The sequence below is a fragment of the Notechis scutatus genome, chromosome 3 (genome assembly GCF_049901735.1).
Source record: "Notechis scutatus isolate UNSWTSFEM ecotype Mainland chromosome 3, rNotScu1.2, whole genome shotgun sequence".
NCBI lineage: Eukaryota > Metazoa > Chordata > Lepidosauria > Squamata > Elapidae > Notechis > Notechis scutatus.
Window position 1 is genome coordinate 14,919,754 of NC_142011.1, and position 26,407 is coordinate 14,946,160.

Here is a 26,407-nt window from a genome sequence, read left to right on the forward strand (position 1 = left end):
GGCAAAATTGAAATATGCCAGAAAGCAAATGTCTCTCCTGCTAAGTGTCATTTGCTTCCCTTCCCTTCCCCCCACATTCTTGAATGATATTTTTGTTTTTATGCTTGTGCTATAATTCATTCCAAACATTCTACATTTGGCCAACATACTATTTCAGTTCTATTATGTTGCCACCTTCTTATGGAAGAGGTGATATAAAAATTGTGTTGAACGAGAATAGCGCAGTATCATAACACAGTCCATTGTTTTGATATGCTTTGTTTCTCGAAAAGAAAGTTCAGTTATACATTTGATTGTGAATGCAAGTCTTATACCACAGTCAAATGATATTGCTTATAGTATTAGGCTATTTTCTGGAACAAAGTATGGGTGGGTCACATCAATTATAATTCACATAATCTCTGAATATTGTATAAATGATTCTTTTTCCATGCTACTGATAATTTTGGAACATTTTTAATTTCCATAACCACTTTTAATTAATAATGTTAATTGTATTAGTCTATAAGGATGCAGAAGCACAGAAATTCACAAGAAGCATTTTAGCCTGACAAAACATTTGCCATAGTAGTATATTAATTTGGTAACTGAAAAATATTCAGGGGGAAATAAAGACAAATATTTGCCTGCGAAGGATGTACATGAACAAAAAAATTATTTTAAACTCTTATGCTCTGTTTATTCTGATGAATAATTTCAAATCAGCAATGATTCAAGCAGCAACAAAACCTGAAACATTCTGCATTGTTGTACATTCTGCCTAAAAAATCCCAAGGGACTCTAGAGTGACTTTATGCAAAAAGCACAAAGCTGATGCAACACAAAATGTGTTTTACTTTTTCTAGATTCCTCTATCAATTTATTTGACTCCAAATAGCCACATGGAGTTCTATGGGCTACCCATCTGTATGCCACCTCCAGGGAAACAACCAGGATCTGCTTATCTCTATTGCCATGGCAACTGAATTCCAACTCACAATCCTCTCTTCTGTATAACTCTTCTGCCAGCCTTCCCATTGCTATGCAACAAGAATGGATCAGCAGCCCATTTGGGCAATCAAGGGCTGGGATTGAGGCTAACAATGCAGGTTCAAATTAAAAATTGAGTCCATTAGAAAACAGCCGTGCCTGTGAAATTTTAGAAATGAAGGTAGAGGAGATGATCAATAGTTTTTATGCTGACAGACTTCGACTTTCATGTGGGCTTAAGGCTATTAGGCAGTGGTTTCTATTCTGTTCGTACTCCGTCTAGTTTCTCCATCTATGGATGTGGCAAAATAAATATTGCAAAAAATAAGGAGTGAATTTCACACTAAGTCATAAGGACATAGTGACTGAAGGTTAAAGAAAGCCAGTCACTGTAAATAATATATTTCATCCTTTTCCATCTGTATTTCAAAACTATAGTTTTTAAGACATTATTGTGCCCTGCCACTATTAGCACACTGTAAAGTTTTATGGAGTGCATAAAGATAAAAGCTAATTTTAGGCATTATGGAAAAGCAGCCAAAATATTAACTGGAAAGCTTTCGGAAGCCATCTACCTGTTTTTCAAAGTTCATAGCAGAACTGTTACGTGCCATGGACTTTTGAACCCATGTTGCATTTTAAAAAAAATAGTGGAAAGGCATTTAGAAAAGTAAGATGCTGTATAGATAAGCATAAAGATCAGTATATAGATATTGTATATCTATATACTGTCATATCTCCAGTTTCAAGATATAAAAATATGTAGCATTTCAGTAATTTGGATGATTAAACATGTCATTTTCAGTATTAATACATTCAGCAGAAGGCTCATCTTTCTCTACTTTAATTTTGCAGAAATGTGTTTTTCTCTATTATTTAACCTGGAAATAAGGAGAAACTTTCTGACAGAACAATCAACCAATGGAACAGCTTGCCCTCAGAAGTTGTGGGAGCGTCATCACTTGAGACTTTCAAGAAGAGATTGGGCTGCCATTTGTCAGAAATGGTGTAGGGTCTCCTGCTTGGGCAATGGGTTGGACTAGATGACCTACCAGGTCCCTTCCAACTCTGATTATCTGTTACTTGCCTTACGGGGCCACCATGTTAGGAATAACCTACAGATTATGCTCAATCAGTCTCCTGCTCAAAAAAAGGCACCTATAAATTTTACATGAAAGTTTTAATAGCTTATTAAGATATATGAAATATTAAATATAAAACAAGTATAACAACAGTACAGTTAAGCTCCAAATGACCATTGCTTCACAACAGTGTTCTAATGCAATGGAAGTGCATTTAGGAAAGTGCATGATATTCAATTGGACAAATGTTTAACTGCCACTCTAGTGCACAGATTTGACAGGTATGTAAAGGAAGGAAAGGAATACCTTGTTTGTTTATGCTTTCAGTTCTTTTTGACAAGCTCATACGCATTTTCATTTGGCATAATAAATACTTTCTGCTGACCTGAGAAACAAGATCAAAGAATATCTTCCCATTATAGAAAAGGTAACATAGCAAAGAGATAAGGAAGTATTTACAGGTCTCTACAGAAAAGGCACAAAAATCAATGCATGCTTGAGTTGTTGGCTGAAAGAGATGTTGGAATATTTGGGCAATACAAAAAATACTGTAAAGTGATTTAAGGACACTGATTTCATGCAAAATTGTAGAAGGGGAAAGTTAGATTAAATAAGCAGCACAAAGCAGCTGAGAAAATAAGTTGCTTTCCTATCTTCAGGGCCAATTTTCCACTTCTCAAAGGAGGCAAAGTGATTCTTAATCTACTTTCTGAGGTATAAATAGAGGTGATAAAATGGGATTGTATAGAGAATTTTATGAAGAGAGAAATTATCTAGTGGACTCGTTGGGATTTATATCTGCAACTAATTGCTCATGTAAAGAAGCCCAGATCCTTGGCAAATATTTGCATGGGCATAGTTTTTGACTTTTAAGATACAAGAGAAAGGCAGACTGATGATGGCTACCCTTCATATTAAACTCTCTTAAATAGGTAACTTACTCCTCAGATTTCTATAACCAACCTATCTTCATCATCACTGCTGCTTATGTCATCGTATTCCAAATTAATTGGCTTATTCATTGCTTCCAAGCTCTGCTTTTGTTTAGATGGAGTTCCAGATAAGGATTTAGTTGAAACCGACATCTCGGTGTATAGTCTGGATGTGAGCGAAACAGGACATAGACTTTGGCATGTGGGAGCCTGTTGCTCTTTTAAAGAAGGATACAAATCTCTCTCCATGAATTGTTCTGTTCTTTCTGCAATAGGAATGGGGGGCTCTAGAAGGATAACATTTTTATCCTTTGATTCTAAGTTATTACAGCCTCTTTTTGAACAAACAAAAACAGGTCTAGTACTCTGAGATCTAGCAAAGTGACACAGCTGGTTCTTTGTATCTTTGAATTCCAAATGATAAGGTTCAGTGGAAGGTTTGTTGTACTCCAAATCCACATCTGGGCGTTGTTCTTTTGGGAAGATTCTCAAGGAGCAACTACCTAGATTGCTAGGTTTTTCTGCTGATACATTATTAGACAGTGGACAGGAGTATGTAGGTACTTCTTGAATTGTAGAAATTCTTTGAAGAAATAAGCTGTCACTTGAGCATTTGTTAAATCCAGGTGTATCCTACCAGACATAAAGAAGAAATTATCAATTCATCAGTTGCTATAAACTACTATTAATAGGTATGGTCACTGAACTCCACTCTCTTGGGGAAGAACAATGAGAAGCATTAATACATTCTTGACCTGCTAGAGGACTTCAGAGCAACTGATTGGCTATTTTGGGAAGAGAATGTTGGACTAGATCAGTGATTATGGCTGTCCTCTACTAATAGCATCATTGGTAAGAATGTCTCCCTATGACATGCTTTATGTTAAGAATTTCATGCAACTTATCGTGAAATACATATTTTCACATAAAATTGGATTCCATAAGAATGGCCACAATACAATAAATCTTTTTAAGAATTAATTTACTTAATATTAATTTAATATATTTAGTCATTGACCGTCATTAATGCTACAACAGTACAATATCATACTGTTCTTTCTTGGTACTAAATTAGTACCAAGCAAAATGTATTCCACTCATTATCCAATACTGCACAACTCTATATAAAGTTTTTAGTTTTGATAGAATCTTTAATCTCATCTTTTCAAGTTCTTCCTAACAATCCTCTGCATTCTAAAGATCCTCTTCTTAATATGGCCTATTAATGAAAACATTTTATTTGATGGATTTTAAGTAGATGTTACTATTCATTTGGAGAACGATCAAGTTAATAACTCACTTGTCAGATTAGCATGAAGTTATCTGATTTAGCATGAGAAAAATGTCATGCATAAGCCACTCCTTACTTGTTTCATTTTATCCTCTTCCAAATGGAAAGCTGCTTTATCCGTTGTGTTGTAATGTGGCTGTTGCAGATTTTTGTCATTTCCTATTTGGAAAAAAATACTTTTATCAACTCGATGCTGATACTCTGACCCATTTCTCAGAGAAAGTTAAATGCATGTGGATTTTGCTTAAATCTGATTTCACTGTTAATACATTTGAGAAATTGAATAATTTATAGGCATCACTTTAATTTTAATTAGATAACTTTACCAATTTATTCCCAAGGGATAAAAATGGTTAAGATATAATTCTAATTGTGACCTCAATTATGGTCTTAAGTCAAGGACTACCTCTATGTACAAATGATACAAAAATTTTATAGATCGACATTTAACTGAAACCAGAACTTTTGCTAGAATGAATGGACCATCAATTAGAAAAAAAGCCATGGAAAATTATGTACAAAAATTGGAAGATTCTGCTCTGTCCTACACATTGGTAAAAAAAAATCATTACACCAAATATAAACTAGGCAGATATGACCTCGTTGATGATCCTCACTCTGTCAAGGACCTTTGAGTTCTCATATCAAATGACCTAAGCGCCAGAGCTCACTGTAACAGCATTGCCAAAAAGGCATTAAGAGTTGTAAATCTAAATCTTACGAAGCTTCTCCTCCGGAAATATCGAATTGCTAACTAGAGCATACAAAACTTTTGCCAGACCAATACTCAAATACAGCTCATCAGTCTGGAATCCGCACTGCATATCAGACATTAATACAATCGAGCGAGTCCAGAAGTATTTCACAAGAAGAGTACTACACTCCTCTGCTTGCAACAGAATATCCTATATCAGGGGTAGGGAAACTTGGGTCTTCTATCACTTATGGACTTCAACTCCCAGAATTCCTGAGTGAGCCATAAAAGGTTCCCCATCTTTGGCCTACTGTTTTTTCAGTTGTGGGGGAAATCAATTTTTGACTTGAATGGGACTGTTTAATATACAAATGTAGGACATTTAAGACATTCAAATCAAAAATTGATTTCCCCACAACTGAAAAACCAGTAGGCCAGGGATGGGGAACCTTTTATGGCTCACTCAGGAATTCTGGGAGTTGAAGTCCATAAGTGATAGAAGACCCAAGTTTCCCTACTCCTGCCCTATATCACCAGGCTTGAGATTTTGGACTTGGACTAACTACACCGCCTACGGTTAGACTTAAGCGTAGCACACAAAATTATCTGCTACAATGTCCTACCAGTCAATGACTACTTCAGCTTCAACCACAACAATACAAGAGCACACAACAGATACACACTCAATGTAAACCACTTCAAACTTGATTGCAAAGTACGACTTCAGCAACAGAGTGGTCAATGCCGGGAATGCACTACCTAACTCTGTTGTTACATCCTCTAACCCCCACTCCTTTAACCTCAAACTAACCACTATTGACCTCACCCCATTCCTAAGAGTAAGGGGCGTGCATAAGTGCACCATTGTGCCTACCGTCCCTGTCCTATTGTCCCCATTTATTCGTACTTATTTCCTGTATTCTTACTCATGTTTATACTTATATCTATTACCTTGTAAGCAATTGCCAATAAATATAAATAAATAAACAAACAAACTAACAAACAAACAAACTACAATAGAGGAATGGTTGGTGAAGATGACCGAACTAGCAGAGATGGCAAAACTAACTTGTTTGATTAGAGAAAAATCAATATATCAGTGACTAGAAACTGCTTATGGACTTTTTGTCAGAAAAAAGTGTGATTTATAGGTTGAAGATTATAAACAGTTTATTGAAAGAAGACAATTATGAGGTAACCTTCAGAATGTAAAATATAAATGCATTTATAACCACTGTTAAAAAGATCTGAAGTTGCTTCTTTATAATCTTTTTATTTATTTCTACTTTTTTTCTTATTTTCTCTTATTCACTATTCTACTTTATTTTGTTTCTTTTCTAATATTGCTTTGTTAAAATTTTCTTCATTAAAATTATATTTTAAAATATAAGTATATTAAAGAGGTTTGGTCCTAGAGAATGAATGAGAATCAAATTGTACAATGAATATACAAGGAAAAAATGGATTAAGAAAAAGAGGGTAAAAAAAATGGGAGGAGTTGACGGAATCAAGAAGAGACAGATGAAAAGTTATGAAGAATAAAAAGCAGAGTGTGAAGTTGTCCAGAGATGTGATGGATGGTTTATGGAACGGCACAGTGAACGGAGATGCTGAAATTATTCCACATTGCCTCTAACGCTGGGAAAGGTGGAAGGAAAGCGAAAAAAGGACAACTAGGAGCAAGGTGGATAGATTATCCATGTGGTTACTAAAATTGACAACTTGATGCCACATAATTGAGAAATGGTAAATGATTTCTATCTCATGCCTATCATATCTTTTGCTATTATTTCTTACTTTTTTTCTGTTTTTCTACAACACTGTTTTTACCAAAAGAAAATAATGCATATATCTTATGGAAAATTTGTACGGCAACAAATTAATAAAGCTTATTAAATTTGGCAATAAGGTGGCAACAAGTCCAATTCTTACATATCTCTCAGAATTATAATTATTTTTATAACTATGGAAGATAAAAATAGATTAATTCATGTTCATAATTTGTCATACTATTTGAATTCTAAGATCTGAAGAACACAGGATAGAATTCAGAAACCCAGTATACAAGCTATGTTTTGTTTTTTTATCTTACTGCAGTAGAAAAGCTGGGTCTGGTAAAATTGTATGCTTACAAATTCAAGTTAAATTCTTTACCATAGCCTATTTTAAGTTTCCAAGGAAACTGACATTAAGGAGCTAATCCAGGATGACTAAAAAGAATTTGAAGCTGGAAAAAAGTGTGCCAAGCAAGAAACTAGCCAAAACCTAAAACCAAGCTCCAAGTATAATTCAACGAAAAGCTGCAAAGGAATCCTGGAGCAGATGTAAACAACATAGAAATTGAAATTTCAAAATTAATATCTTCTTATAACAGCAGTCATATCATTATACTGACTATCTACTACCAGTCAATATAACACTTCAACATTTCAATTTGCTTTAACCTGCCTTCAAGTCAGTTTTTACTCCTGGCAACTGCCTGGGTTAATTTCCTGAAGTTTGCTTGCCAAGGTTTTAGAATTGGTTTGCCATTATCTTCTCCTTAAGAGTTGAGAGAGAATGACTGGCCCAAAATCAGTCTGCTGGGTTTATAATTAAAAGTAAAATTAGAATTTGGGGTCTCCCGGTTTCTAGTTTGTTGTTTTCATTACTATACCAAATTCTGTAGTTACAAATATCTTAACAATAAAGAATGTAGTAAAATATATTTAGGATGAACTATCAGGTTTTGCAGGATGACTGTTAAGTCCGAGAAGTCTGGGCAATGGCCTAAGGGTATCCTACAATCTGTTGGGAACTTCGAATGAGGGATTTTTCAGGACAGATGTTGGAGGAAATCCTTAAACTCCTAATAGCTTCCCTTATACTTCATTCTCTTTTACTTATAATCCTGCCTTTCATTTAATAGATTATGGCAACATAAGATTCTCTCCCATATTTTTCCCATCAACAGTAACCTTGTGAGCCAAGATGTCTGCAAGATACGCTCAAAAAAGTCAAGAGGCCACAAGGATACAACTGAAGCCGCTCATTTTTTTTTAATCTGTGCTGCATTAAAAACAGACAGAACTTTGACCATACCATTATGCCAATCAACTTGACACTTTCAACCATGCAATTCTGCCTGTGTGGTATGCTGGATCGATGGAGTATGACTACTGAAATGAAACCATTGAGTCTTCTATGCCTGCAATTTTTTTTTTTTTCAGGAATATTGATAAGCTTTGTTCCCAGGTTAAAAGTCCATCAAAAAAGATTATTAGATTGAAGAAAAAATGTGAAGATGACAAACATAAATATAGTTTCTATTTTCTGTTACCCCACAAAGACCCCACAAATGTTAAGGGGCAGCTGCCCTTGACTTCAGAATTTTTTCATTTCCCCTCCTATCTGGCTTACCTAGTGAAGTCATTGGAAAACAATGGCATTTTTCACAATGCTCCCAAATGCCAGAAGCGTTGATGCGTGAATGCCTCCTGGAAGTCCTCAAGGCCCAGCATTGCTTGCTTGACTGGTGGCGTCTGAGAAGACGATGTCTTTGTGCATGATGATCTTCATGTCTATATTAAAAAATCTAGAAATTAATATGTCTTTAGAACATCCTTCAAGCTCATATTTCATTACAAATATTTAGGACTGTTTCACTTGCCAAACTTCAGTAATCCAGAAAAAATGAAACATTTTACCTCAAGGGAAAAAAAAATTATGTTCAATGTAACCAACCGTAATGTTCAACAATCAGCTTATTAAATTTAACTGTTCTGAATTTTTGAAGTGCCAGAAAATATCCTACTTGAAACAAATGAAATTATATCTCATTAAAATGTTCCATTTTTATAGCTACTTTCAAATCTCCTGGATGATATAAAAATTGGTTGTGCTGAAAAGCAAGTTCTCATCCAAAACCAAATAGCTGTTCTGTCTTTGGAGATTTCTATATAATTTTAACCATGTCTAATATGACTTTTTTTTCCTGCTACAGACAAATTTTCAGCTACCAGTAAGTACACAAGCCTCATGATTTTATCCAACCTAAGCAAAGCTTTTTTGTAATGGTTTTTGTATCAACTTTAAACTTTGGGATGAATAAAATCATTTTCTTCAGCATTTCAATGCCACATTGATCAAATGTAAAAACAAAAGATGTCCTATTTGATGCTTTCAGTATTAAATATTGGCTCTTCCTACCCTGTCTGCATTACCATTTCTTACTAATGTGTCCATTTTGATTTTTTGCAATCAAAGAAAGAAAAAGATGTAGAGAGATCAAATAAGAATACGGGTAGTCCTCAACTTACAACAGTTCATTTAGTGACCATTCAAAGTTACAACGGCATTGAAAAAAGTGACTTATGATCATTTTTCATACTTAAAACCTTTGTAGAATCCCCATGATCACGTGATCAAAATTCAGATGCTTGGCAACTGGTTCATACTTATGACTGTTGCTGTTTCCCAAGGTCATGTGATCACCTGTTGTGACCTTCTGATGAGCAAAATCAATGGAGAAGCCAGATTCACTTAACAACCACTTAACAACAACTGTGGCAACAATGATAATAGAATGGACCAAAACTCACTTTAATCTCACTTAACAACAGAAATTTTGAGCTCAATTGTGTTTGTAAGTCGGGGACTACCTATAATACGTTGGAGGGAGCATTTTATTTTCCTGGAGAGTGAGGTCCAATCTGTAAAAAATACTGAACAGTTTTTGTAATTTTTAACAGAAGGAAAGCTTAATTACAGAAAATGCAATATATAACTAGCTGGCTATATTCTACCAAGAAAGGTTCAAGAAAAGTATGTTTAGGGAACAAAAACTCTTGACATTAGGGACTTTATAAACAAAGAGGAGACCAAGCAACAAAAGTGAAGTCAGAGGAATTTCCTAATTCTTCCATCACGGGTTGCACGTGATAAAATGTATGCCATGATGCAAAAGCTAAAACTTAATTACTTATAGCACAGGTAGGATAAGGATTTCTGTCTTGATATTACTGTGTGCAGGTGTATTGAAGACGTCTGTCCCATTGCCCCTTGACATCAATAGGTCATGAAGACTGAGATACATGACATCTGAAGTCAAAACATAATAGTTAATCCAGGAACTTAATTTAAATATTTTAAACATTAGTAGATTTACTTTTGTTAGTGTTAGTACTACTGTAGCACGATCCATTTAAGTGTCCTACTTCTTTCTAAAATAAAATTTTGAGAAATTATCCTCACAAAGTCTTTCCACCACATCATTCAGTTATGAATGTTATTCATAGTCAAATAAAAATTGTTTTTCTAAGGCTAAGGCTAGACCCCATTTCTTACCGCTTGGGGTTGATCTTCACTTTTATCCTTTTTAAGTTTCTCTTTTCTCTCCTTTTGTAAAGTTTTTCTTTTCTCTTTTCTAGTTCTGAGATGCTTTTGGAGACCTCCCGAGTACCAGTGTTTAAAACGTACTTCTGTGAATGCAAAAAATGAGTAAAATTGCATGACAAAAATCAAAATGTAAATAACAGCACACAACATACAAAAAGTGGAACAATTTGTCTCCTCTCAAAAGAATGTTGAATATAGTTGTGATTGTTTTGTTATGTGCTTGGTTACCATTTTGCATTTGGTATTTATATATTGTATTGTTTATTGTAAAAACTTTTTCCCCCTTCTTTGATTTCTGCTTTGTTCTTATGCTGTATACCACCCAGGGTCACAGTGGTTGACTTGGGCAGCCTTATACATCTTATAAATAAAGAAAACATCTCCATCTTATGAGAGCCACCGTGGTATTACAATGCTGTCCCTATAATTCCAGAAAAGACACATTTATTCTTCCAATTTTTAAATGTGTTTTCTGTTATTTTAATTACAGCACATATTATTTATAAATATCTCATTTTTGAAAAGGAATGAGAATGGTTCTCTTCTTTCCAGAAGAGCACCCAGAGGATCAAAACAATGGGAATCTGTCTTCCCGGTGCTACACAACTTCTTCTGAGGTGGCTGCAAACTGATTATGGAAGAAATGGGGTATTCAAGGGCATTTCCAATGTGGCAGGAAACTAATTTCTCTAACCATAGACAGTTCACAGAGTATTTCTGAGTTAGATAAATTCAGAGACAGCCTCACTAATCTTCCTTCTGGAAAATTGGACTTGGGTGGCTAATTAATTTAAGATGATCAGCATCCTGATGATAAATATGTAACCTTTGTGGCAACATATTCTCAAAATTCCAAGAAAGATTACCTACATTTTTCTAACCTAATGGTGCAACCTATAATCATCACACTGAATCCACAATCTTTAAATCTAATAAGGTGGTATACCAGCTTCCTCTTAACCACCATTCCCATTTTATTCTAAAGCTAAATCAACAGTATTCCTCTATCTAAGAATAGGAAAAGCATAAAGCCATTACCTTCTCTGTTTCCTGTCTTTGTGGTGAAGAGATCAGTGTTTGGGGTTTTTCAATTTTCCAGCTTTCCCTAGCAGCCTTTCCATAGCTTTTCATTTTGCAGAGGGACTGTCCACATTTTGAAATGAAGTTTTCATTCATATACAAAGAAGAATATACAGAATCTTTCATTTCCTTTTGTTCAATAGGAAGAGGGAGGCTTCTTGACAAGCAACACCAAGTCAGCTGAGGCTCCGCATTTAGAGTTGGGAAGGATAGATTCAGACTTGGGATTTGTACGTTTGCTGCATGAGATTCTATGCTTAATTGGGGCTGAGAGCAAATCTCCTTTGGTTGAGTACACAGCAAATGGCAATAAAGCATACTGGAAGAATGGCATAGACATTTCGGACTGCTACCTGAATAGGTGGGCAAATCTTCAAATCCTGGCAAAGGGTTAGTCTCCAATTGCCATTCCTTGACTTCCTTCTCACTACTTTCACACAAAACTGCCCTTTCCACCAATGAAGAGAGTGAAATTACTGAACCCTTCGCTGATTGTATTAACTTTAAGGCTGAATTTTGCCCAGTCATGTCTGATGATAAGAAAAGCCCTCCCGTATAAATTGTGGTGAAGCATACTTTCCTCCCAGGAATGTGTGATGTGCAAGCAACTATACATTCATTCTCTTTTGTTATCAAACTTTGATCATCTAAATTGTCTTTATTGTCTCCTTTACATGTATCTTTAACTTTCCTACTTGCACTTTGAAGATGACATTTTTGATCTACCATGGTTGTAATTGTTGTTGCTTCAAGAAGAGTTGGTGCAGGAGCTACCAAAGGTGTCCATGTTGTGTGCATGTCCCATTTTAGCTCTTTTCTTCTGGCTGGATGACTCAGGTCCAATTGCAAAGGGCACAAAGATACATCAATGGAATTAGTATCAAGTAGTTTATTGTTACAGGCAGGATAGGCGGAAATGGTTGAGCTGCTTGGCAATGAAACATATGGTATATTTTCTGGCTCTCTTGTAAGAAACAATGGCACACTGATATTGTTTCTGTCTTGTGAATATTTTAAAATGTACTTTGGAAGAAACTTGTTTTTCTTTAGATGAGAAATCACTTGATTTTGTACCACATGCTGAGTGTGGGTTGGTGCTGAGTCTTTACAGTTTGATAATTCTTCTGTTGCTGTTGTTATGGGTGATGCGAGTTTTTTTATTGCAAACAAATTACTGGTGTGTTCCTCTGTTACATCGGTCTTGAATTGTTCAGGAAATGATGTCGTAGATATACTTGTTGCATCTCTTAGACTTGCAATACAATCCCTATCATTAGATACTGTTACAGAATGTTGGATTCCTTCCTCACATTCCATACTGCTACCTGTTCCTACCATTACTGTCCATTTTTCCCCCTTACCTGAGTACTTTGATGATTCCGCAGTAACTATGTTAAGATTATAACAGTCTATCAGTTTCACAACCAACTCGGTTGAACTACTATTTTTAAATGTTATATTTTCCATGTTTTTCAGTTTATCCACCTTAGGCTTTTTTCTTTCTGAGGGTAAATTCTGAGATTCATATGCCAGCTCCCTGGTGTTGCACTGTGGTGCTGATAAAGCTGTGTGTCCAAGGTGGGCAGTTTCTTTCCCCCTGCATCCTCTTCTATTAACCGCAGTATCCTCATATGTTTGTACACATTCAGTAATGTGTCCATGTGAATCTTCTAAGTCATGATCAGGACGAGTAGCAAGGTTCAGCAGTGTTTGCTTAAGTTGGACTTTTAATTCACATCCTTTACTTAAAGGCAAAGCTTTATTGCTACTCTGGTTGTGCTTTGAAACATGCAAGTCTCTGCATCGATGTTCAACAGATGATGTTTCACTTGCCATGCTGCATTGTTCACAATCACCAATTGAACACAATGTTTCTCTTGATTCTGCCAATCGTCCTGAATTCTCCTGAGAAAAAGTAGGGTAGCCAACAGAGCTAGCTTTGGAGGGGCTTTCCAATGTGTCAGGATTTGCTTTTGCACTAACATCTACCAGTGATGAAATTACATTTTCAGTTATAGAGCTTCTGCCTTCTCTCGACAATGTAATTTCCTCCCCACAGGCAGTTTCCTTGGTATCTGAATAAAAGTTTGAAACATTTGTTAAATTACTTTTTTGTTTTTTGGTTGGTTGGCTGCTTTTTACTTTCTGATAAATTTTCTTAAATGTCTCATCCCCATAAACCTGCCATTTTTCCTGAGAAAACATTTTTAATTTTCTCTGACTGGATTTCTTATTCTTGCTGTTCACTCCTTCCACCCCAGCTTCAGATTTCTGTTTACCTTTTTTCTCCTCTAAAGAGGACGAAGATTCAGTCATATAATTTAATGGCACATCATCTACTGCCACCTGTCTAACAAGTGCCCGGGGGTGGCTGTTAAGAACATTTGTCATATTTGTGTCTAAATTGCTGCTATGCAACAAGCCAGAAAAATCCACATCTGGGGACACTCTAGTGAACAAAGGCAATTTTGAACTATCTGTCTGATCCTGCGTCTTCCTTGTACTCTCAATAAAAGGCAGAGAGTTACTTCTTGTAACAGGCACAGAGTCAATTGTTGTTGAGAATTGAGTGGGAACAGAGTGAAAAAACAGTGGCTTAGTTTTTTCCGCAGGACTGAAGATAGACTTGGCTGAGCGCAGAGAAATATTCTTTTTCTTGCTGATGTCCAGAGGCCGTATATCAAAATGGAATGAGTCTTTGTACATGTAAGGCATTGGCAAGTCAATGCTTCCTTGTTTGGATAGAACCGTTTTCCTGGGCCTGACACTGTCCAACTGGGTGTCATCCACAACTGCTTTATTGTGAGATATTAGTCTTGAGATATGCTCTTCCAACTTTTTTTTCTCCAGGGTTAAGGTTGCTGTTGCTTTCTCAGTTGAATCTACTTTTGAGAAACTGTAAGTCATGCATTTATTGGTGACAGCTGCATCATCTTCTGACTCTGTGCTGTGTTCAAAAAGACTGTGCAGGAAGCCAGGTGAGGGTGTCTGATGTTCCACACTATCGGAGCGTGACAGATAACCCGAGTCGGTGCTCTCACACTTTTTTAGCTTGGTGTCCTTAGATCTGCTGTTCCACAGCTTCTCTGAATACAAAGCTTGTTGTCTCTGTAGCTGACTATGTTTGCTTCCTGCTGGAGACCTTTGATCCTGGATTTTCTTTCTCTGAGGTAGATCTGTGGCATCTCTGGCGGTCTCTTTTTCAAAAGCATTCTGATTTATTTCTCCCTGACAGGAGTTACTTGTTTTTATCCTCTGACTTTCCGAAACTAGGAGCGTTTCCGATAATGAAGTAGCAAGAATATGTTTGTCACTGGACTCTGAAGCAGCAGATCTTATCCTTACACTTGGCTGGACATCATTTTTATTATAAGATTCTATGGTCTGGGAGGATGCAACTACCTCAGTCAGCTTCTCATTTTCTTCTAATAGACTACTGCTATCAGATTCTGAAGGCACCCTGGCATTATTGACATGAGTCTGAGTTCTCCTGTGTTTATACAGATTGCTCTGAGTTTTAAACGCAATGCCACATGTGGTACATGGAAAGGGCCTCTCACCTGTATGTGATCGCATATGTTTCTGAAGGACACTTGGCTTCAGACAGTCACGCCCACAATGTTTACAGAGGTACTTCCCAGAACTTTTGGCCTTCCCCGGGCTTCCAGCTGGTGCACTTGTAGAAGAACTTTGTGGCAAAAGTGAAAAATGACTAACTATGTTTATTGTACTGGGTTGCTTCTGAATGATTGCATGAAGTTGATCTGTCCCTTTTGAATGTAAAAGTGGATTGAGGATCAAAGGTAAATTACTATTGTCTATGTTGATATTTGTCTGGACTCTGGAAAGTTTATGGTTTGATTGAACAGGCTGGTAAAAAGGAATAGTTAGCGCTTTTAAATATACAGTTTGAGCAAGTGCTTGTTCTGGCTGGAGAATCATGGGACTCAGCAAGAGATCTGATGCTGTTGGAATGGCCTGAAGGCAGGAGAGCTGAACTGGTGGATCTTCTAAGGAAGCAGGTGGACAAGGAACTCTCTGACCCTCCATTTCCTTTAGAGGTTCTAACGCTGTATTTGGGCCTATCTGTGGGAAACAAAGAACACCAACATTTGACATCTGAACACATTTTTCCTCACTTTCAGAAATATGTCAGGACTACTCTGATGCCAAGTCACTATATGGGCACATGTTAACCAATATATACATTAATCCATGATGAGATTTTTTTTTAAGTATTTTATTTCAAAAGTCCTCACAGGAACACAAATTATTTTTTAATACACATTTCTACATAGCAACAGAAATTTTGGGCTCCACTGTGATCATAAGTTATATACTGTATAAGATTTTATTATTTTTATTCAAATCAAAATGGTATTGTGATATACTTTTTAGTTGCTTATAACAAAAAATGAAGATAATATCCTACATTCATTAATTTCTAAGAAATAAATAAAATGAAGAAAAATGAAAAATCCTGTGAAATTTTGGCAGTCAAATGCACGAATACTTAAATGTATGTTTTCACAAGTCTTATGTAGCATCTTGCAACATTCTAGCAACTTGTTTATTCTTTATTTTTGTAGCTGAGCCATTGCGAAACTGCACTTGAAGAATTATAAATTGACGGTGTCGGCATCATATAGAGAAAAGTTGTACAAAATGTTCTACAGATGGCACCTACCCCCTGCTAGATTAGCAAAAATGTTCCCAAACAGATCATCTGATTGTTGGAAATGCAAACAAAAGCAGGAAACATATTAGCATGTGTAGTGGACATGCCCTGTAGCAAGAAAATATTGGATAAGGACAAAAAAATGGAGAGAAGAAATAATTAAACAGCTAATTGAATTATGACCGGAAACTTTTCTATTAGGTATAATAATGGGAAAATATGATAAGAAAACAGAGTATCTAATGCTAAATCTATTAACGGCAGCAAGAATAACTTACGCACAGAATTGGAGAAATGGTAGTATGCCACCAGAGGAAAATGTGATAAAACAGATGCTAGAGTTTGCCGAGATGGATAAGTTGACCATGGAGATAAAGAAAAGAGAGGAAATGGATTATTATTTGACGTGGAATGTACTGTATGATTGGCTAAATAATCGATATAGAGATGAATAGATTAGACAACAATAGGATAATAAGGTAAAAGTTATAGTGGACAAAGATAGATTAAGGAATATAGAGAAATGTATAGATAGTTAAGATGTATGTAAAAGTATGTATACTATCACAGAAGCATTGTAACGAATGGAAATGATGTTGTATATAAAAAAATTGCTTAATGAATTTTTTTTTAAATGTATGTTTTTACAAGTCTTATGCAGCAGCTTGCAATATTCTAGCAACTGTTTATTCTTTATTTTTGTACCTGAGCCATTGTGAAACTGCGCTTTAACACTTCCCCTCCCCCCAAAAAAATGCCCTTCTATTTTGTGACATACTTATGACAAGCAACTGTGTACTGTATTTGAGGCACACTGAGAAAGAACGCCAAATGTTCAGACAGGTACCATTGGAGGGAAATGAAATTGAAGGATGGGAGCAATTAAAATTGAATCAATACATCCTCTTCTGGACTACAACTAGACATTGGCAGGATTCAGTTATGACACAAATAAAAGATCAAGATACAAATAAAATAAAAGATCATGACACAAATAAAAGATCAAGAGATGATCAGGTTTAATGAACCAATGCTCAAAGCACCTTTTGAAATAAAATGAAAAATAATAAAGGCACAACAAAATTATAATATGGTCGATATTTAAAAGTCATGAATATTACATTACAATACTTAATAACTAAGTCATTCTAAAAGCTTAATATGCAATACAATAAAGAATCCAGGCAAACTGTATTGGCTTTTAAATAGAGTGCAATGGTAGTGATTTAAATTGTGCCAGATTCCCATTCAAATCCATACGGATGAAAATTATTTACATTGCATATATTTTGGCCAGCATTTTGAATATGAATTGCAGCAAATATTTTCCTGATAATTAAGCAAGAAACAATTCTTTAAAAAAAAACCAATAAAATGAAATGTGCTTGCAATGGAATCGAGAGTTTCCCATATACTCTGAAATTATTATTGGAATGTATATTAACATCCCTTCAGATTTAAGTTTTTCTATTGACATATTGGCTCTCTCTATTTGCTCATAAGGCAGGTAGGCTATGGAGGCCTATCACTGATTGTGGAGAATACTAGGAAAAGGTGCATCCCCTGTAAAGAGAGGTGGTAGCCATAGTAACTAACCAGGAGCTATATCAGGGCAGGAAGGCCAGACAAGGCTTCCAGGAAAAGAGATATAAAGCCTCCAGGCCAGCCTGTTGCTGTGATTTGTGGACAATATCTCTATGTCTTGGACTTCCAGTAGAAAATTTGATTTTATGCACTTTTGTTTGTCACGGTCGTGAGACCCAAAGGGGCAGTACAGCTGCATCTGGTCACGGACACTCATTTAGCATTGTCCAGGGAGCACATGTAGCTTAAGAAATGCTACAGATATGAGTGTATTTATTGAATTACTGAACAGACTGGCTGGTAACATCCTGGAGTATTGATGCCAACTCTCTTAAGAGCAACAGCCTTGGTTTTGGTTTATTCCCCAGCTGAATATTGTGCCAGTGCGTGGGTTAACAGCACCCACACTCAAATAGTTGATGTCCAACTCTGCCAAATAATACCTGTTATCTCTGGCACTCAGGTGCACTGGTTACCAGTATTTAGCAATATCATACTGCCCCATATTAGAAGTTAACAAACTTTCATTAAGCTATGGTCAAGGCCTGCCCTGTTCACCAGGTCAATGCATAGTCCATTACAAGATTGAAATCCCATGGACCGGCATGGAAAATGGGCGATGGTAGAATTACCTGAGAACGCCCTTTCTATATACGCTGCAAAAGTATCCAGGAAATGGGTATGACTCCTCCTACTAACATCATAGAGCTGGGTCTGCCACTATAAAACCAATCAAGCCTTAGCTGCTCACTATCTTTTAGGCGAAGATTCTTGACAGACATAATGTGTCTCTGGAAGATAAACAAATTAGAACCACCACCACCACCCCTGACGAACTAGGGTGGGACTGGACACTCTTGCAGCATATATAGAAAGGATGTTCTCAGGTAATTCTACCAATGCCCATTCTCATACACGTTGATAAGAGTGTCCAGGAAATGGGACATACCAAAGCTTGCATGTGCCTTGGATGGTCAATGTCTGGGCAGGTCACTCCGACTGTGGAACCACCTGCTGAAGCACCCTCAGTCTGAAGGAGGCGTCTGCTGAAGCAAAGGAATCCAACCTGTAATGACGTATGAATGACGACGGCAACGCCCAGGTAGCTGCCCTGCAAATCTCCTCCAGCAAAGCCTGCGTTGATCAGGCAGCCGAAGTAGCCGCACTTCTAGTGGAGTGGGCCGTGATGTTCGTAGACACTGGCAGGGACAAAGCTTGATAGGCCTTGGTGATGCAAGATCGAATCCACCTCCCAATCGTTGAGGGAGCCACCTTGGTACCCGAGGAGGTGGGATGAAAGGACACAAACATGGCCTCTGATCATCAGAATTCTGCTGTCCTCTTGATATAAATCTTGAGGGCCCACCTTACATCCAACCTGTGCCACCTACACTCCAACTCATGTTGTGAGTTGGGGCAAAAATTAGGCAACACCACCTCCTGTGCCCGGTGAAACCAGGAATTCACCTTAGGAACAAACGTGGGATCTAATCTCAATACCACCCTGTTCTTGTGGAACACGCAAAGATCTTGCCTAATGGAAAAAGCCGCCAACTCCGACACCCTCCTGGCCGAAGTGATGGCCACCAAAAATGCCACCTTAAAAGTCATCATTTGAAGAGAAACTGACAAGGGGTTCAAAGGGAGGCCCCGTAAGGGCCTGTAGAACTGAAGGGAGATCCCACATGGGAAATCTGTGAACCGCAGGAGGGTTAGTCACCCCCCTTAGAAACCTGCATACGGAGGGATGATGAGATAAGGAATCAAAACCCTCCCAAGCCAAAACAGAGGACAGAGGTGGCAAAGAGTATTGGGGGTGAGACCCTTATCAAGGCCATCCTGGAGGAAACTTAACACCTCTGCAACGGACGCCAAGGAAGGCACAACAGCAGACTTGACCGCCCATGAGCAGAAGACCTTTCAGGTAGCATCGTAGATGCGCGAGATGGAAGGCTTCCAGGAGGCCTGAATGGTGTCAATCACCCAATCAGAAAATTTGGCCTCCTTCAAGGTCTGCCACTCAAGCGCCAAGAGGTTAGCCAGAACTACTGAGGTTCCAAGTGGATCAAGGCCCCCTGATGAAGGGAGATCCTGTCATCCAGGATCCTCCATGGCCAGGCCACAGACAGATTCACCAGATCCGCAAACCAGGGTCTCCTGGGCAAATGGGGGACCAGGAGAATCAGTTCCGCCTGTTCCTCCAACAACTTCAGGATTACAGACTGGAAGAAGGGGAAAGGCATAAAGGAGACCTGGAGGCCAATGACTCCAAAGCGCGTTGGTCCCCTCCGCTCCCTGGGTTGGAAACCTGGTGAAGAATCTGCATACCTGAGCGTTGAGGGGAGTAGCGAATAGGTCCACTGCCGGGGAGCCGAACCTGTGGGACAATGTCAGAAACAGTGAAGGGTGGAGGCTCCATTCCGAATGGTCGACCTGGAACCGACTCAGCCAGTCGGCCTGGACATTGTCGACCCCCGATATGTGATCTGCCTTTAGGGAAAGCAGATGCTTCTCTGCCCATCTCCCCAGGCATTCCACCTCCCTCATGAGAGCCCTGGACCTGGTGCCCCCGTTTGTTGACATGAGCCTTTACGGCCACATTGTCTGTTATGACTAGGAAGTGGCAACCCATCACTCTGTGTCAGAAATGCTTCAGGGCCAAAGAAATGGCCCTGAGTTCGAGCCAAATAATGGGACAAGTCCTGTCTCCCTGGGACCAGCTGCCTTGAGCTATTTCGCCCTCTAGATGGGCTCCCCAGCCCTGGAGGCTGGCATCCGTGGTGAGCAGGACCCTGTTTGGTTCCCTGAAGGGAAGGCCCCGCCCTACTGCCTGGGACTGCCACCACCTGAAGGAACGAAGAGCCTGAGGTGGAACCTGCATTCTGATTGATGAATGGCTGATGCCTGCCTTTTGGAATGGCAGCAGGAACCACTGAAGCACTCATGCATGAAGGTGGGCCCACGGGACAATGTCAATGCAGGAGATCATCTTCCCCAGGAGCTGAGACAGGAGAGACAGTAGAACAGTGCATTGTCCTCTGATCTAGATAGTAAGGGCATTGAGGCTCTCCCCACGTTCTGGGGAGAGGAAAACTTGGCAGCGGGAAGTATCTATGATCGCCCTGAGATGTTGCAGCCTGGTCGTAGGGGAGAGGTGGCTTTTCTTGAGGTTGATTGAGAAGCCATAGTCTCGCAGATACTGTACTGTGATGCGAAGATCTCGATGGGCTGAACCGATAGACTGCAACTGAATCAGGATATTGTCCATATAGCACTGGACCCTCACCGGAATAGCCCTCAGCGACACTGCCAGAGCTGCCAGCACCTTTGTGAAGACCCTGGGCGCCAATGAAAGATCAAATGGAAGGGCCCAGTACTGGAAGTGGACATTCTGGTAACAGAAACAGAGAAACTGGCGGTGATGAGGCCAAATAGGAATATGGAGGTAAGCCTCCGTGAGATCAATGGAGGAAAGGAGGTCGCCCTCTCATACACTCTCTAAAATGGAATGCAGAGTTTGCATTTTAAAGCACCTGTACGGAATAAGCCTGTTTAGCCGTTTAAGGTCGAGGATGGCCCTCCACCCCCCTCCAAAGCCTTCGGGATGACTAAGAGTCAAGAGTAAAAACCCAGTCATCGTTGTTCCATCAGAACTGGCTCAATGGCCCTAATTTCAACCAGGTGTTGAAAATAGCTGACTCCATGAGGTCCCATCGAAAGCTGTCCCTTGATGTCGGGCACTGAACAAAAGATCTTGGGGGTGGAGATATAAACCCAAGCCGCAGGCCAAACCATACTATTTCCAGTACCCAGGCGTCTGAAGTTGACTCCTCCCATCGAGAGATGAAAAAGGCCAAACGGCCTCCAATGGGGGGGCGTCAACCGCCTCTTTACTTTGAGCGACGGAATGAACGACCTCCTCCCCCTCAAAAGGGCCATTTACCCGAGGCCTGTTGTTGCCTGCCTGAAGCCTCAGGACATTGGTCTTGGCGTTGAGGGAATGATCTCTGGCCTCTAGAGAATCCCAATGCGGATTCAGAACTGAACATGGCTGGTCGATATTACTGACTGGAACGATATTCTGACCTCTTCCCTCTGTAGAGAGAACTTTTCTCTTGTCCTTGGTTTTGACCAAGTAAGGTTCCAGAGCCTCCCTGAACAGCTTATCCCCTGAGCAAGGGACCAATGCCAATTTCCATTTGCGCCTCGCACCCGACTGCCAGTTCTGAAGCCAAAGGAGCTGCCTGGCCGCCACAGAGGAAGCCATAGCCCTGGAGGTGAATTTGGCTGAGTCCAAGGTCGCATCAGCTGTAAATTCCGCAGCCACAATTATTTTGTTAAGATCCTGGTGAGCCCTGGAATCAGTGGCCGGGAGTCTTTCTTGAAGCTGATGGAGCCATCACAATGAGGACCTCGTGAAAAACAAGGCAGCCATAGATGCCCTGATAGCCCATGCTACAGCCTGGTGGGTGCGTATGAGGGTTTGTTCAGACCTCCTATCCTCTGCCTTAAGCATATCCTCAGGCTCAGTGGGTGTGCCAGATGAGAAGAGGCCACCACCAGGGCATCTACCATAGGGACAATGAGGGCATTGGCGAAGTCCAGTCCCACGTTATAAAACCGCCTATCATGCAATGAAGGCCGTGGTCCCGCCCCTGGGGAGATACCCTGTTCCCTAACCAGATCCAGGAATATGGTGGAAGAAGGGAGAATCTCAGTGTGAATCACTGGTTTTGTGAACAGAGAATCACTGTGGCCTGGAGGGGCTGTCTGAGGCTCTGGTGCCACTTCCTCAGCTGTCAATTGTGCCGTAACCAAGGCTTTGTATAAGAGAAAAGGGAAGGTTGAAAAGGGAAGGTTTGTAAACCCCAGTAAAGGAAGGCTGATCAACTTTAAATTCTTCCTCCTCAGACATATTGCAATCAACAATGTCACCTTCCTCCTCCTCAGAGTGAGAGTAGTGACTGTAATCAGAAGGGTAAGTATAATCTTCTTCTTCCTCCTCCTCCCCGCAATCAGAATGAGCTGGCCAATGGCTAGGGAAAACTCTGATAGAAGGAGCCACCCCTTGGGGCAAGCAAGACAACAAGGACTGACCCCCTTGAGGGCGAAGGAGTTGCTGAAACTCCTCAGATATACCCTGTCTAATGGCGACAGCCACCATATCCTTGATGTCATCATGGCAATGGCCTGAAGGGGGTTCTGAGGGACACATACCAGCAGTCATAGGAGTATAATTAGCTGTTGTCTTAGGCCTGTGACCTGCTTGTACCCAATGACCCAATGGAAGGGAAGGCCCTGGTCCCCAGGATGCCTGTCTGGAAGAAGGACCCTTCTTACTCAAGTCTTGAGGCATATGCTCCCCCTCCACCCTCTCAGGAGACCAATCTAAAAGGTGACTAGCACTACCCCACCCCACCCCCGCAGACATATCAGGGCAAACCAGCAGCATGCTGGGAGGACTGATGAATCTGATCTCTCATCTGCGCCAATGTCTTTTCAAACTGTTTTTCCAAAGCAGCATATCTTCTCTTCTCAGCCCTAAGCTCTGATTTGGAAGTCTTTTGGCTTTGATTTTAGCAGTCACTTCTGTTTCTAGAACGCCTTTGTCTTTTCCTTGTTTTAACAGGGGCTGGAGGATCACAAAGTTCTTATGGCCCCATGGAGGCTGCATGTGAGGCTTCCTTCTCCATTATGCCAACAGGACAGACACAGGAGGTGCTGAGAGCTTCCCCACTTTAAGTGCAGCCTGTAGCGAGGGCCAAATGAGCTCTAAGGCTTTGAGACCCGATCAGTATTCACCAAGGAGAAAATGAAAACGAAACCTTCTCTCAAATGGCTGCCCGCCACGTGTGGCAGCCCAGGAAGAGCCTCAATGCTCTCCCAGCTGAATAGGTTCTGCCAGACCTAAGATGCTTTGCGCTAGCCTGAACAGCTGCGAAGCGGTGAAATTCGAGTCAGCTGTGAAGCGGGGAGAAGAGAGACAGCACTTTCTGATCTTCAGGCTGCGTGGGAGGCTTGTTAGAACACTCCCTGTAGCTGCAGCCAGCCAACGAGGCAGCGCCGAAGCCTTGACGCTTCCAGAGAGCGGATCCCCATCCTCCTTAAGCCTTTTCTCAACCAGAGCCCTTGGAGCAGCAGAAACAACGAGGGAAAGAAACCCTTATCAAATATCAAGTAAACTCTTTTAAACCAGGCATGATATTCCCCTCTGAAAAAAAAATTGGGGCCGGCCAAAAGAGACCCACCACCGCGCGCCAAGAAATCGCTGCCCAGCTCCCTTTTCCTGCCACTCAGCGGCCTCCGCTCGCACCGCCCGCCGCTCGCCCGCCCGCCCGCCGGGCTCCGCTGCCACCGCCCGCCGCTCGCACCGCCCGCCCACCCGCCCGCCCGGAGCTCCGCTCCCACCCGCCGCTCGCACCGCCCGCCCGGGCTCCGCTCGCACCGCCCGCCGCTCGCACCGCCCGCCCGCCCAAGCTCCGCTCGCACCGCCCGGGGGATTCCCAAAAAAATCGGAATTCCAATTTTAATCGGAAGAATATCATGTCTGTTTAAACTCGTGCAAAGCTCAGACTATCTTCCAGAAACTAAGCTCTAAGTCAAGAGCTGAGTCAAAAAGATGGCGAGCAGCTAAGGCTGATTTTATAGTGGCAGACCCAGCTCTATGACGTCAGTAGGAGTCCTACCCATTTCCTGGACACTTTTCGCAGCGTGTATGACAACAGCTTTTCATCTACCCAATTTAACCCTCAGAATGCATGGAGAGAGGAATGGTCCAAGGTGGTTTTTTTGTGGCCTGACCATTGCTGATCCCTCTACCAAATCACTTGCTTTGCCCTACCTCGCTCTGCCTGGACAAGATTGAACAGAAGTAGGTGTGATACTGGAAGAAATGCCTCTGCCCTGTATTATTGAGGATGGAAAGTTTTCCCTATGTTGCAATTGTGATGTTGATAGGCAAACCATTAAATATATTGTGCAAGACTGCATTCCCTGGTTCCCTAGAAGACTTGCACAAAGCAATGCCCAAAGTGATTGCCTGGATAGCTGAATTGGACATCCAGTTATGAGGCCACTGCCATATCCCCAAAGAAATTTTGTATATACTGTAATCACATGCATTGTAATTACATGCATTGTATGTACTGTAATTACATGCATTCACTTCTCTGTCAGGTTTTCATCATATGCTAAATAAATAAATAACAAGTAGAAAATGAATTAATCAGAAAAAATAAAAAATAACATTGCTAGGAGAAGTATTGGAAACTTCAAATATGCTAAAAATGATGGTTCAGATGGTTGAAAATGAAAATTTCTTGCTAAAAGAAAAAGGCAGTTTGCCGCTTGTCAGAAATGGTGTAGGGTCTTCTGCTTGGGCAGGGGGTTGGACTAGATGACCTACAAGGTCCCTTCCAACTCTTATTATCTGCTATCTGCTCAATGTTTAAAAACATAGATCATCAAGCAATGCCAACCTAATACAAACAGCTTAAGAATCTGAGGTAAAAACAAACTTTTACCTTCCTAGGCTTAAATATTTGCAAGTAAGTAAAGCCATGAAATAAAGAGACCTGTTACTTGAGAGAAAGACTATGACAAATCCTGACAGAATATTAAAATGCAAATACATTATACAGACAACAAAAATATTGTCGTGTTATTACTGTAACATATGGCTATGAAAGTTGGAAGACGTTGGAGTGACAAAAACATTGATCCTTTGAACCATAATTCAGCAGTCGGCCAGGCGAGGGCAGTTAGCAGCGGTGGCAACCGGGGCTTGCAGCTTGCCCTCACTCATGCGGCAGAAGGCAGGCAGTGGTGGATAGGGGCGGGGGCCAGGGCCAGCGAAGGAAGGGGTGGGCGGGGGAGAATGAGGCAAGGGTTTTTGAGCATGCGCGAAAAATGTCGCACATGCGTAGTAAAAAACCCATTTTTTTTAGCGTAGGAGCGGCAGATAGGGCGGGAGCCGGGGCCAGGGAAGGGAAGGGCAGGCAGGGGAGAATGAGGCAAGGATTTTCACACATGCGTGAAAAATGTTGCGCGTGTGCAGGAAAAAAACCTGTTTTTTGGCCTGTAGGGGTGGCGGAGGGATGGAGCCAGCCAGGGGTCGATTTTACCGGTTCTTAGAACTACCATTGACATTAACAACTGGCTCTATAGAACCAGTGTGAACCGGTAGAATCCCACCCCAATCGCTTCTTCAAGTAAGATTTATCTGGCGTCAAGTCAGGGAGAGGATGTAAGGATTTCTATGAAAATTCAAGGGGACATGAACTGAAATTTGCCATTCCCTCCCAGAGATGTACCTAACATCCCCCCCCACCATCCCCACATACCATTAGCCCTCTGCAAGGCAGTCAAATTGTGTTGTTTGAACACAGCATTCAGAGGTTAGATTCATTGAGGTTTGGCAGAGTAGATGGCCATCTGCATTCTAAATGTATTGTTTCTGTTCCCTAGATGTTGGTTTTTACATTTACGTTAAACTGAATATAAAAGATCTTCTAATGTACAAGATGTGTGGATGCTAACATTATAAATATGGTATCCTAAAATCATTTTCTGATGAGCAATACTGTTCATGGGTAGCAGTTTTAGGGCAAACCTTAATGAATGACCTGCGTGGTTACTCTGGCATGTGCAAGCTTTCATGTAAGTGAAAAGTGAAAAGCATACAGTACTTGAAAATAAAAAATGTTGTATTACATTTGTATT

The 26,407-nt window shown here is 40.2% G+C and overlaps 1 protein-coding gene across 3 annotated transcripts in view; it reads right to left on the reverse strand.

The window, feature by feature from the left end:
* Window positions 1–2,130: 2,130 nt before the first annotated feature.
* ZNF831 (zinc finger protein 831) overlaps window positions 2,131–26,407 on the reverse strand; it is a 59,188-nt gene continuing 34,911 nt past the window's right edge. Inside the window, exons 2-6 of one of the 3 annotated variants that reach the window (XM_087959224.1) lie at window positions 11,383–15,510; window positions 10,294–10,427; window positions 8,368–8,528; window positions 4,351–4,433; window positions 2,131–3,616 (exon numbers count right to left, since the gene is read on the reverse strand). In XM_087959224.1, coding sequence (XP_087815350.1) covers window positions 2,996–3,616; window positions 4,351–4,433; window positions 8,368–8,528; window positions 10,294–10,427; window positions 11,383–15,510 — 5,127 coding nt within the window. In that variant the 3' untranslated portion in view covers window positions 2,131–2,995. Of the gene's footprint in view, window positions 3,617–4,283; window positions 4,434–8,367; window positions 8,529–10,293; window positions 10,428–11,382; window positions 15,947–26,407 lie in introns of those variants that run through there. The other 2 variants (XM_087959225.1, XM_026665085.2) reach the window with 2 other exon arrangements.